The sequence below is a fragment of the Staurois parvus genome, unplaced genomic scaffold (genome assembly GCF_062004578.1).
Source record: "Staurois parvus isolate SC_StPar_1 unplaced genomic scaffold, SC_StPar_1.0 ptg000192l, whole genome shotgun sequence".
NCBI classification, from domain to species: domain Eukaryota; kingdom Metazoa; phylum Chordata; class Amphibia; order Anura; family Ranidae; genus Staurois; species Staurois parvus.
In genome coordinates this window covers 2069754-2082500 of record NW_028317988.1, presented here as the reverse complement: position 1 = coordinate 2082500, position 12747 = coordinate 2069754, and the positions used below count along the sequence as shown (strand labels likewise).

General features: G+C 39.0%; 1 protein-coding gene across 2 annotated transcripts in view; it reads left to right on the top strand.

Annotated features, from left to right (window-relative positions):
- ATF3 (activating transcription factor 3) overlaps positions 1-12154 on the top strand; it is a 25856-nt gene extending 13702 nt beyond the window's left edge. For both annotated transcript variants that reach the window (XM_089677791.1, XM_089677790.1), the window contains exons 2-4: positions 4762-4999; positions 5699-5806; positions 6466-12154. In XM_089677791.1, coding sequence (XP_089533917.1) covers positions 4762-4999; positions 5699-5806; positions 6466-6684 — 565 coding nt within the window. In that variant the 3' untranslated portion in view covers positions 6685-12154. The remainder of the gene's footprint in view (positions 1-4761; positions 5000-5698; positions 5807-6465) is intronic.
- The last annotated feature ends 593 nt before the right edge of the window (positions 12155-12747 follow it).

Below are 12747 nucleotides of genomic sequence, written 5' to 3'. Positions count from 1 at the left end.
TGTATGCCTCGGTGGTTGCATATTTTTTGCTTTTGTGTCACTGTTGTGCAAGTTAAAGCAGAATAGCTAGTTCCCTTATATGCGGATGTATGGCCAGAGACTTGTGCGGATGAGATCTGGTCGGTGACACCGATGACGTTTTCTATGTGAAAAAATGAGTTATGTCACATTACTTCCCCTTTTTACACTGAGTAGATCAACCATTCCCAGCCTGGGTTCCTCCAGAGGTTGGTAGGGGTCTCTTGTGCTGTGGCTTATTGACCTCCCATCTGATATAGTTCTAGAACTGCATAGTGCAGAGGACAGTGCCTCTTGGCACAGCCAGCTGCATGAACCCAATCATCTTTTGTAGCTGGCTGTAAAGGAAGAATTCTGACCAGCTCTGTAAAGGGAGCACCTTTCCCACTATCCACCAATGAATGTATGGGGCATTTATGCCTCTGACCTCTAATGAATTGGTTTTCAGAAGCTTTTTTCTAAGACCTGAAAAATATTTCAAGGGTTCCTCTAGGATGAAAAAAAGGTTGAAGCAGATTTTTAGGCTTATTAGCAAAGTGTAAAGCTGGCCATACACCTTGCAATCTGTGCAATCTCCTGTAGATCTACCAACCACTTTGTATTACACAACTGGATACCATTAGAAGGGCTTGTTTAGTAAGAGCTTCTGCTATAGTTTTGGTAGAACATAGAAGAACATATAGAGTTTGCAGTATCAGGTGAATGGCTAGTTTAGGGTGCAGTAACCCATAAGGGGAGGGGAGATTTACTAAAGCTGGTTCACTCAAAATCTGGTGCACCTGTGCATGGTAGCCAATCAGCTTCTAACCTCAGCTTGTTCAACTAAGCTTTGGCAATAAAACCTGAAAGCTGATTGGTTTCTATGCAGAAGTGAACCTGATTTTGTACTCTCCAGCTTTAGTAAATAAATTGCATAGTATCCAATCAGATCTCACATTTCAATGAAAATTCTGTAAAGGGAAGTTGATTGGTTGCTAGGAGTTACTGCACTGTGCAGTTCAGCTTTGTCCTTTGCATTGTTTTATTGATTAAGTTGCATGGTGACAGGACAATGGTTCATATAAATTTATGGGGAGGAAGGAGGAGATTTTAGAGGAATTTCAAGAATTTGGAAGCACAGCAATGGCAGTGAAGAAGAATATTACATGTCATGGTGACTGAACTTTCCTCAACTGATGATGTCAGTGGCTTTTGTACTCAGTCCTTTCCTTATTGCTGTCACGGCTGGTTGCTGGCAGGTTGCACCATGTCCTTTGGTGACACAACACATTCTAAAGTGGATTCTTTTCCTGGAAATGCACTCTGCTTCCTGGTTCATTCAATATCTGTACAAAGGAGGGTCGACTTATTTTTAGCCCTCAGACTATGGAGGTGTTCCATGTCTGAGCTTGAACACCAGTCTCATTAGGACATGCTGGGATCTGTGGTACCACCACAGCTTCAGGGCAGCAAGTCACCCCCACCCCATTCTGCATAGCAGTAGTCATGTCAGGCTGCTCCAGGACACAGCTGGGTCACCAAGGCCATGAACTGACTGGCTGTTTAACATTAACTCGATGTCATCATGATTTTTCATGCGTTGCCGGCCAGGTTAGTCAAGTGATGACTTAAAAGGTGATTCCAGGCAATGGCCAAACAATATACAGTTGAGACAAATATTTAGGATCAATTTTACCTACTTATGGATGCCTATAATACCTTTTCTGTGCTATATGGCTTCATAAGGAGAGTGGTAAAGTCTTCAGACCTTGCAGTTGTGAAGATTCCATCCAATGTTCTGCCTTCTGCTGCCACTTGGACTCTAAACAAACCTTATTTCACTGGTGAGCCCACCCTGTTCTCTCTTGCCAAGCCTGCCCCATTCTTTTTAGGGTTTTTTTTAATTAATGGAACCTAATTAGGTTGAATGATTTATTTAGTAAATACATTATAAAACATTTTGTACATATTGGTAATATTTTATTATTTTTGGAAAAAATGAAAGGGAACTGCCAAAAGTATAAATAATGTAGAAACCATTGACAGTCTTTTTCGCATTTTGAAGGTGCAGGCTCCAGGGTTTGTCATCCTGTTTCTGATGCCTGATATACATATGCTTGCTCCAGGTCATTGACCAGACAAGTAAAGAAGGTTGAACTTAATTGTCCTGGAGCAAGCCTAATAAGTCAGCAGTGACAGTTGACTCGTTTCTTTTCTGATTGATTAGTGACTTTGTCATAAAATTAAAAAAAAAGTAAGTTTACCACTAGAACACTGTCTATACTTACCCCACTGACCACATTGTCAGAACACCACTCCATTCAGGAAACTTTTCTGCTGAAATCCGTAGATACCAGCACTTCTGGTAGTGTCAATCTCCAGGGTCCCCCCGCAGATCTCACTGGTTTCGTCCTCTGACCTCCACCCATTAAAGGACACAGCAGCAACATGGAGGTTAACAGGAGCTATGGAGGATCCAGGAGATTGATACTTTCTGGAATTTACATTTCCTATGGATTTCATCAAAATATTTTACTGAATGAAGCCATGTTCTATCAGAATGGGCAGTGGGAAAGGTAAGTACTGAGAATTTTTTTAACTGGTACATTTAATTAGGGCATTTTTATTTTATGAGAGGGTCAGTTTCAAGATACCAAATTTAATTTCTTTGAGGGATGAAAAAATAGCCACTTTGAGTTGTCACAATAGCTTTTAGTGCCCTACGAAACTTGGTAACCGGTATGGGCTGCACCTTCCCGACAGGCAATGAGCCAAATCTTGCTCACCTCTTGTTTACATTGACACAGACCTCTAGGCAGAATAAATGGTTTAATTGGTGATCTGACCCTAAAAATAATATTGTCAGGTTGTGTAATTATAAGCCAAATGCTATTTATATGTCTACTAAACTTTGCACTTTGTAACATTATGAGCGACAATAAGCTTTCAGCCGTATTTGTCACTGCTGACATATTTTTTTTGTTCAAGCTAGAAAAACAAGTTATAAAGCTTATTACACAGTGCAGACCGATAAGTTATCAAAGTTTGGAAGACTGGACCAAGCTTCAAGCCATTATCTGTAGAATTCAGTTGATTCTTTTTGCCACAGAATGAGAGATAAAACCTGATTGGTTGTTATGAGACACTTTGCTTGTGAAATTTAGTATTTCTGTATGCAAGAAAACCCTCTTTACTTTTTTTTTACAAAGCCAGCATGGAGCCAGTTTTTAGGCTGATGTCACATTGGCGATCTTGTAGCAGAGATTAATCACTGCTGTAAATCGCTAATGCAAGTGATTACCAGCTATTTGCAGATAGCAATTTAATTCTTAGAGTCACTGATTATAGTGCTACAGCATTGGGTTGTACTCTCTTTCAAATTGTTCTCCTTCAGCAGTTTGTAGCTAAGCCATAGGCTAGGTTCACAACTACAGGTACAACCAAGAACTTGTGTGTTTCCGCACGTCGTGTGTAAGGCAGCCCTTTGATTTTAAAGGGCTGCCATACAAGCTGGATACACAGAAAAGAAATCCCTGACCCTTTTACAAAAACACGCTGCACCAAACCACATGGTGCCGGTTTGGTGCAAGTGAAAATGGCACACAATAGCAAATGCATGGGGGTGCCATTAACAATTAGTGGCATCACCATTTGTGTGCTAGGGAAACATGTTTCTGTTCATGTCAGGAAACTGCAAAATTTTGTGCGCGGTTCCCCCCAACATGCAGTAGTGTGAACCTAGCCTTAGAGGTGGATAAAGAGTTATTGTCAATATCAATTTAGCAACAAATCTTTCTAAAAATTGTAGAATTAGCAGTTCCATTAGAAAATCATTATGAATTTCTGAGCAGGAAAGAGCAACTGTAAAACAGGCTGTGAAAAAAAAAATTGCCTGTGTGATATCAGCCTTACTTTTCACCAATTTAGAACGGTGAGATCATCAAAATTGGTTTCATTTTTACATCTTGAAAATGTGATTTATCCATTTAGGAAACAGGTTTAGGGCTTTTTATGTGCAACATGACACTTACCCTAGTAGTCTATGGGATTGATTTAGAATTCTCAGTACTTACCTTTCCCACAAATAGACTGTACACTTTGCAAGTGCAATTGCCCAAGAGCTTAGTAAATGAGGTGAATCGTCACTTTGCAAAGAATATTATTATTATACAGGATTTATATAGCGCCAACAGTTTGCTCAGCGCTTTACAATATAACAGGAGACAATAAAGCAACAATACAGTTCAATACAAGAGGGTTAGGAAGGCCCTGCTCCTTGGAGCTTACAATCTAAGAGATACCCAATCACAAGCAATGAAAATAAAAAAAAAACATTTTTACTTGCTCAAGATTGTCAATGGAAGTCAGCAGAGCTCTTCCTCATTTACTAAGCTCTGGAGCAACTGTATATTTGCCTTTAGTAAATTGACCCCTTTAGTTTAGTATGGTAAAGTTCCGACAGTGATCCTCTCCCTTGCTCATTTCTGATTTGGTTGTGCCTGGAGCTGTGTCCTATTTCAGACAGTTGGGACTGGGAGCAGTTAGTGGAGGAGGTTTTCTATAGAGTACATACACTATATTATACATTAATAGAGAGCTTCAGGTAAGAGTAAGCTTTCCTTGTCTATTTCCCTCTGCTCAAAAATGTAAATATCTATTGATTAGGAGACTTATTTAAAGGAGTACTTTAGCACACCTTAACTATAGATGTGATGTGGAGTCATTCTGACTTCCTAAAATGCCGGATTTGTGTTTTGTCCTTAGAAAAATGATGCTTCAACACCCAGGACAGGGTTCAGCTGTGGAGGTCAGCGCAACCGCCATTGTCCCATGTCTGTCTCCAACGATGACGTTCGCATTTGAAGACTTCACCAACTTGACGCCTCTGGTTAAAGAAGAACTGAGGTACACCATCCAGAACAAGCGTATCCGTGCACCTTGCACATTGGACAGCGTTGTGGTTGCAGAAAGACCCATAGAAATGACAGTGGCTAAGACAGAGGTAAGCAATGTCTATGGTTCTATTAAAGAGGTTTCTGGGGAGAACTGGTTACTTTTGTGAGGCATTCATAATTAAATGCAAACACCTGGAAAATGGCTACATTTACAGTGGGAATATATCACTGTTTGATGCTTTTCTCACCAAAAATTTACAATTCTGTATAGCTAGTCTTGTGATTTGCACCAATTTTGCTCATTGCACAATCAGAAAGATGAAGTTAAATAATAATTTTTCTTACAAGAGAACCTGTCACTTTACTCTTAGTGGATAAAGTGATTAGATGATCAATTCTTCTCAAAGCTGATGTCTAATGAGAACGTTTTCTGAGTGACTCTGGCTGTGGGATCCCCATATTGGGGTTCCAACTGTCCTCCCCATAACCATGAAATCTTGGTTTTCTTGCTTTGTTGTAAGCTATAAAACACAAAGTGAGACTCTTGTGTTGAGACCACAGCAGGTAAGCAGTGTTGAGAACTTCGGTGCAGAGCTTGGAGAGTTTTCCAGAGATATGAGTATCAAGCCTTAATTCAGACTACATTGACAATAAACGGGATTCTGTTTTTAAGCAGACAAATCCTGTGATCATCCAAAAACAAACTCAACTATCTGTTTACTGCTGGTTGTCAGACAGTTGAGTGTCAGTGTTCTATTGGGAGAATATCTGGAACTTATGTAGACATGTCCTTTTTTATTTCCCAGTTTGTGCCAGAAGAAGACGACAGGAAGAAGAGGAGAAGAGAGAGGAACAAGGTGGCAGCCGCCAAGTGTCGAAACAAAAAGAAAGAGAGAACAGAATGCTTGCAGAAGGTGAGTATACTTAGAGGTCAACATATACCACACCTTCCCACCATTCTAATGTGCAGACAATAAACACGCAGCAGCAAATATTTTGTAATAAAACTAAATGACTGCTATACTTTGTGAAGAAGTTCAGCAGAATTTTGGAGGACTTGGTAAGCTTGTAATGAGTCAAGAAAATTTACATTGAGCCCCTTGATTTTATATTTCCCCCAATTATTACAGGCTGTCAAATGACAGCAGAGGTGCCCTTGTACCTTTGTAAATATGTCAGAATAGTTTGACTTTAAAGGGCAAGTTAACCTTTAAAAAAAAATGTATAAATGCACATTTCTTTTTTGCAGGTAAAAAAATGTGCCTTTATAATTTTTTTGCAGGAGCCTGGAAGGCATTGCTGATCGCGGGTGCAATTTCAGGCTCTTGCAAACTGTCAGTGTAAGCTGTCTGCCTGTACCTTGTACAGGCAGGCAGTTACTGAATGACAGGAGAAATCAATGTACTACGAGAGCGTTCACCAGCGTCCTAACAGCAGTATTGCTTGATTTACAGTGATACATTCAAAGAATAAAGTTTTTAAAGGAACGTATTTGTTTTTTAAATTCCATTATGTGTCTGTAGATGGGATGTCTTTACCTTGTCACTAACTCTGCCTTGCTTCTTCTAATAAGGAGTCAGAGAAGCTGGAATCTATCAATGCAGAACTGAAAGCCCAGATTGAGGAACTAAAGAATGAGAAACAGCATCTTATCTACATGTTGAACCTCCACCGACCCACCTGCATTGTGCGAGCACAGAATGGGCGGACTCCGGAGGATGAACGCAAACTCTTCATTCAGCAAATCAAAGAAAGCACCTTGCAGAACTTAGTGACAGAGGGTGTGAATTGAGCACCTGTCTACCGGACTTCAGAATAAACTTGCTGCGGCTCTTGGGGGAGTCCAGGGCATCAGAGAATCCTTGTAACTGTGGAATCTTTACTAGGAAAAGTCTGCTTCGTATTACCATCAGATGTCTCTGGTTAGAAAGTGGAAGGATGTACCCTTTATAGGATGCTGTGAGCTCCTTCCATCCAATGGTGGCTTGGAATATCCAACAAAAGGAGAACGTACTTTACCTTTAGGAGTTTTTACCAGGTTCCATTCACTAGCTGATTGCTGTTTCCTCCATCAGCAGTCTGATATTCTTTTTACACTTTGTGCAATCGATTTTTTTTTTAAACAGAAACAAGGAGAAACATAATTTCAGTGTTTTGGGGGCAATACCATTATCGTTGATGGGATGTCACCAAATGTTTCTGTTCAAATCCACAGAAGTATTTTGAGAAAATGGAAACACATTGAACTGCCTTAACTGAATCATATGGAGACAAAGAATATTTTGCTTGTTTCCTGATATTTATTTTTGGAAAGTCATTTTGCTTTCTCTCTCTTTAATTGTCAATGTTGTATTTTTTCTGTGAGATCACAACTTTGGGCACTAAAGGTTTCTTTAGGTGTATCTGCAGCTTAGATCTACTCAAGGCAACCATTTCCAAAGGTGAACTAATAACAATGAGAACTTAGTGAGCTGACTAGGACATGTGGAGCAATTGTAAGTTCACCAGGTCACAAGGAATGATGAGATTTATCATTCTGAATATTGATTCACATTTCAAAATGGCTTCTGTAATTCTCAATTCATAAAGGCTTCTTATGTAATTTAAAAGTACATTGGAATCATATCACTTTCAGTCCTTCTACATCTAGTAGTAAACTAGCTAACGTCTTATAAACTTTGTATGTGCTGTTGAAGTCATATGCCGGTTTATATTTTGGAGACTTCAGTGAGAAAATATACCAAATGAAATAACTGGTCCCACTCAAAATGACAGACAGATCTCACCACATATAAAATGCTGGATGGGGATTTAACCCACTGGTACCCACACTTAGAACTGATATATTTTCAGTTGAATGAAACTGAAATATTTTCAGTTAGAGATGGCAACCATTGCTTAGAACTGAAATAATTTAGATTGGAGTTGGCCCCCATTGACTAGAAATGAAATAATTTAGGTTGGAGTTGGTCTCCATTGACTAGAACTGAAATAATTTAGGTTGGAGTTGGTCTCCATTGCCTAGAACTGAAATAATTTAGGTTGGAGTTGGTCTCCATTGACTAGAACTGAAATAATTTAGGTTGGAGTTGGTCTCCATTGACTAAAACTGAAATCATTTAGGTTGGAGTTGGTCTCCATTGACTAGAACTGAAATCATTTAGGTTGGAGTTGGTCTCCATTGACTAGAACTGAAATCATTTAGGTTGGAGTTGGTCTCCAATGACTAGAACTAAAATAAATTAGGTCTGAGTTGGTGACTAGAACTGAAATAATTTCAGCTGGAGTTAGCCTCCCTTGACTCTGTGTTATGTCATAAAGATCCACCAGGGCTGACTGTGAAAGGTAATAACACAGCTGTTGTCATTTTAACTTACGAGTTGAAGGACTTAGAAATAGTTCTTTCTGACAATGCCTTCTTCTTTGTTTCCGGTTTCATAAATTGTCTTCATGGTGGTGTAATGGTGCATGGAGACTATATGTGGTGGTTAACTGTTGAAGAATTGAAAATGCTGAGCGCCTGATACCAAAAAATGTGTAGCCATGGATTTTCTGCTGTCTATGAACATTAGTGTTATACATATGTTGTCTGACTTCCAGCATTTGACCCACTTTGATAAACATGGTCACACAAAACTGCAGAAAATAATTTCTTTTTGGTTGGCATGGATTACCAGTGCTTAATTGGGTTTTATTCTGAAGAAGCAATGATATGTAAAATGTAGCAATAGCAACCAATCGCACAGCAGTTCACAGTGATCCTCTCACGTATACACAATGATCAGGCTATAAAAGAGCAGGCTCGCTCCAAACCTACCTTTTCCATAGCCCGTGTGTTAAAACTTCACCATGTCATGTATTCCAATTTTGGTGAATACCTGCTCCCCTGCTACCGCCGGTGGTTCTTTCTGTCAGCTTATACCTTGCTACAGGATGTATGAGCCAATGGAAGGATCCATAGCATGCAACAGGGGTAAAAGGTGTTTGACACAACTGATGAGTCAAATTCATGATGCAGAGAAGAAATGGAGTTTTAACACATGGGCCACCAGAAAGGTAAGTAAAGAGGGTGTTGGGGTCACTATAAATACTGAAGAAATATATTTTGTGTTTGCAGATATATTACATTCATTCTGCATTCATAAGCAATAAAAACTCCACATATGTACATGTATCAGCCACCTATGTATTAGTCAGCCACATACAACTACTCCAGATCTTCACTTCTTTGCTGCACTATCTTGCATTTTTATTACCATGCATATGGCAACATGTATGTTCTGCTAAGTACAATTTCCCTAGCATTAATGAATGTGTTGGACAACAAGTGATTACAGCACAGTCTGTCACAATCCTGTTCATGTGTGACTTTGTGATGTGCAAGAGAAACCTGCAATAGAAACTGACTGATTTTTTTTGTTTAGATAAGGCAGACCTCTGGATAGCTTGATATATGAGGCCCCTTAATGCAATACAACAAATAAAAAGTATTAAACACTTCAGATTACAGATTAGTATAGCTTGATGACAGTTACAAAAGCTGCACAGACTAGAATTACAGGCCTTGTCTTTCTGGTGGGTACCAGTCTCAGGAGTGGCATGCTGGGACTTGTAGTGTCCCACTGGCACATAGCCTGATGTACAATAATAAACAAAATACCAACATTTGCACCAGTTAGCTGGAGTACAGCATTTAAGTTTTTATGGCTAGGTTCACATTTATTGTGGGTCGGGAGCGCTCACAAAATCGTACAGATTCCTGACCCGCAGGCAAAAGTCGCTGCTCTTTAGCAGACGCGCAGTGGTGCCTTTGATTCCCTAATGGCACTCCCATGCATTGCAAATGAGTATTTTTGTACATGCCAGACCTGGTTCTTTCCCTGTGTTTCTGCTAGTAGAGGAGCCCATTGAAATGAATGGGTTGCCTATTCGCAAAATGCAGATTGCAAGAATGTGAACCAAGCCTAATTGTCAGTTCATTTCAGTGTGTTTCATCTAAGTACAACACACACTATAGACCATTACCTCAGACACAATCTCTACACAAAAATACTATACGTATGAATGAGACGCCAGCAAAACATGTATTTGATCACTATATTCTGTACCAGAACTGTCAGTACATGTTAGAGGGATCTGTATGTCCCGATCCTATTTTTTCTGTCTATGTGTAAAGGTCAGCTCTACCCTAAACTGGTGTTACAGTTTTGCCTGGACGCACACGGTGGCTTCTAGAACTACGGGGAGATCAGCAAAAACCCAGCATAGCCCACCAAATGACTGAACTAGTTTTGGGTGGGGTTGGCCTTGAGAATTGAAAGGGAATGAATGAAACTTTTATCAGGATCTAATCTCAAAAATAAAAATTCCAATTCCTAAGGTGTAGAATCTGTTTTGTGGCATTAAAGGAGATGGACAAGGATGGTGTCACAATAGGCAGCTGTCATGATGGTTCTTACAAAAGTGGATTTGTTGTACAGGCGCAGGACCCGTTTGCTGCTATTTCAATTTCAAATGTCTTTTATGAATTTTGGGTTGCCAAAGCAGGAAAAAAAAAGCTTCAGTACTCTAAAAAAAAAAAAAAAAAAATTTGTATCTTAAAGAACCCATCACTTTGTGCCAAAAGCTGTACCTTCCTGCAACCAATCAGAATTCATTCTTTTACTCATCTGATGCCATTTCATTGAAATCTGATTGGCTCTTCTAGTTTACCAATCATGCCCTGGTTAATAAGATTAATGGATTAAAAAGAGCAGTGCATGGTGAGAATAATTTGATTCGTATTTTATTTTCCTTATTCAAAGGATCTGGCGCCTGTACAAGAAATAAAATATGCTATGGTTATGGAAATGTTTTGCAAAACAAAGTTTATTGTAGCATAATCTGCCGCTACAAGGAAGTTTTAGGTTCTAGAAGGAGCCAGCGACTTGGGATGTGAATTGTCAGTATGATGGCAGCGTTGAATGAGAAAAAGGTTACGTCTTACTTCTACCACACTGCTACATTGGACACCTTGGGAGGGGGTAAGAGTACAGAATGGCTTGGTGCACCTTTGCAAAAAAAAAAACACAAACTTTTTTTAGTTTTGTTCCTGTTTGTACTTTTCTTGAATCCAAGAATCAGAGTGTTATTTTTGTTTTGTGTAATAAAGTTTTTTTTTTTTGAGTGCTGGAGTTGGATCAGCTGCAATGTGCAGCCGCCAACCTCCAATGGGCTACTCCCAAGTTTTAAGCTGAACTCCAGGCAAACAGCTAAATTCACAGATGACATACATATATGGGAGATGTTATACCTGGCAAAGGGTTTGTATTTCTGTCCATTCAGGTCTGTGATGTAAACAGCTCTGCCACACAGCACAGTCCTATCTGGAAGGACAGGAGACTGGATTTGTTTTTGGTGTAGTTCAGTAACACTTACAGGTCCCCTTCCCAGCCTGTGACTGGATAGCAATCTCTCTGCTCTCTCCTCCTATCGGCATTTCCCTTGCACTGCAGTACAACTGATTAGTTCCTGGTGCGGTTTCTCCCTCCTCCAGTCTGAGTTGTGCTGCACAACGGAGGCTGATACCAAGTCAGATTCAGGTACTTGCATTATTTGTAATACAAAATATGTTTGAGTGACCTGTATTAGTGCATCCCTTTACATCTGGCTGGAGTTCAGCTTTAAAACCAGGAGAGTGAATGATGTGACATGCATTTTAATCGGAGTGCTGTGCATCTGCATAACCTAATTAAATTAGATGGCGTTTTTTCTGGATTGTTTGATTTGTAACAAGAACTAAAAAAACCCACAGAGGTCCAAAAGAAAAAAAAATGAATGGGTGCCCCAACATTTTTTTTTTCTGTGCAATTTCACCCACAGATACTCTTGCTCTGTCAACTAATTGTATGATTAATACTACTATATATAATATATATGTGCATCCATATATCTTACATTTTGACGCGGGCGTCGTTCGTTTTGGCTTTTGATATTCCCATGTGTTTACTGGCATGTATGTTAATCATGTTAGCACTATATATGTAAAAAGTATATTATTAATATTATTATTATTTTGTTCACATGATGTAACATCTGCAGGTTCAATTATCGTTGTGGTACTAAGTTTCAAACCGCTCACGATATTACAGATGTGAGAGGAACTGCATGTTTTATTGTATTTTAAATACAATTTATCAATTAAGGTACTTTAAGGCCTATGTTTTTTTATTAAGAGGTTTCTTTGCGTTTTGATACTTTTAATAAATATACAATTGAAAAACTTTCTGAGTCTTTGTGGTTTTAAATTCACGTAATTTTCTTGATACTATTTCAGTGATCTTTATCAGTGTGTCAAGTAGACATAAACACTAATTTAAAGGCATTTAGTTTGCTAAAACAATGTGTATCATAGAAGGCTAACATTTTTAAAAATAATTTATCCTTTTTTTTACATTTTTTTTGTATTTTTTGCATCTCAGTGCTGCTTATCCTCTGTAGCCTCTTTTCAGACATTTCCCATCTACATGCCCTCCAATAATGGCTGCATGGCTTTTCTCAGGGCAGGTTTCCTGATGGTGACAACAGTGGACCATGCCTATGTAGTATCTGTTGAAACTGCCTATTGTAGTCTCCATTGTAAGCCATGTTTTAAGGTAATGATACAATGAAACAACTGGGAGACAGAACAGAATGTTTCCCTACACCTGATCAAGGACTTTCATGACAGGGTCACCGGGTAGTATTTTAGTGAAAGCTGTTCTTACTGACTTTTTACTTTGACTGCTATATTATACACTTCCAATAAATGTGAGACCAAGAAGAGATGAAAAAAAAGTCAGTTGATCATGATATATTTCATATTTTGTATTTTATT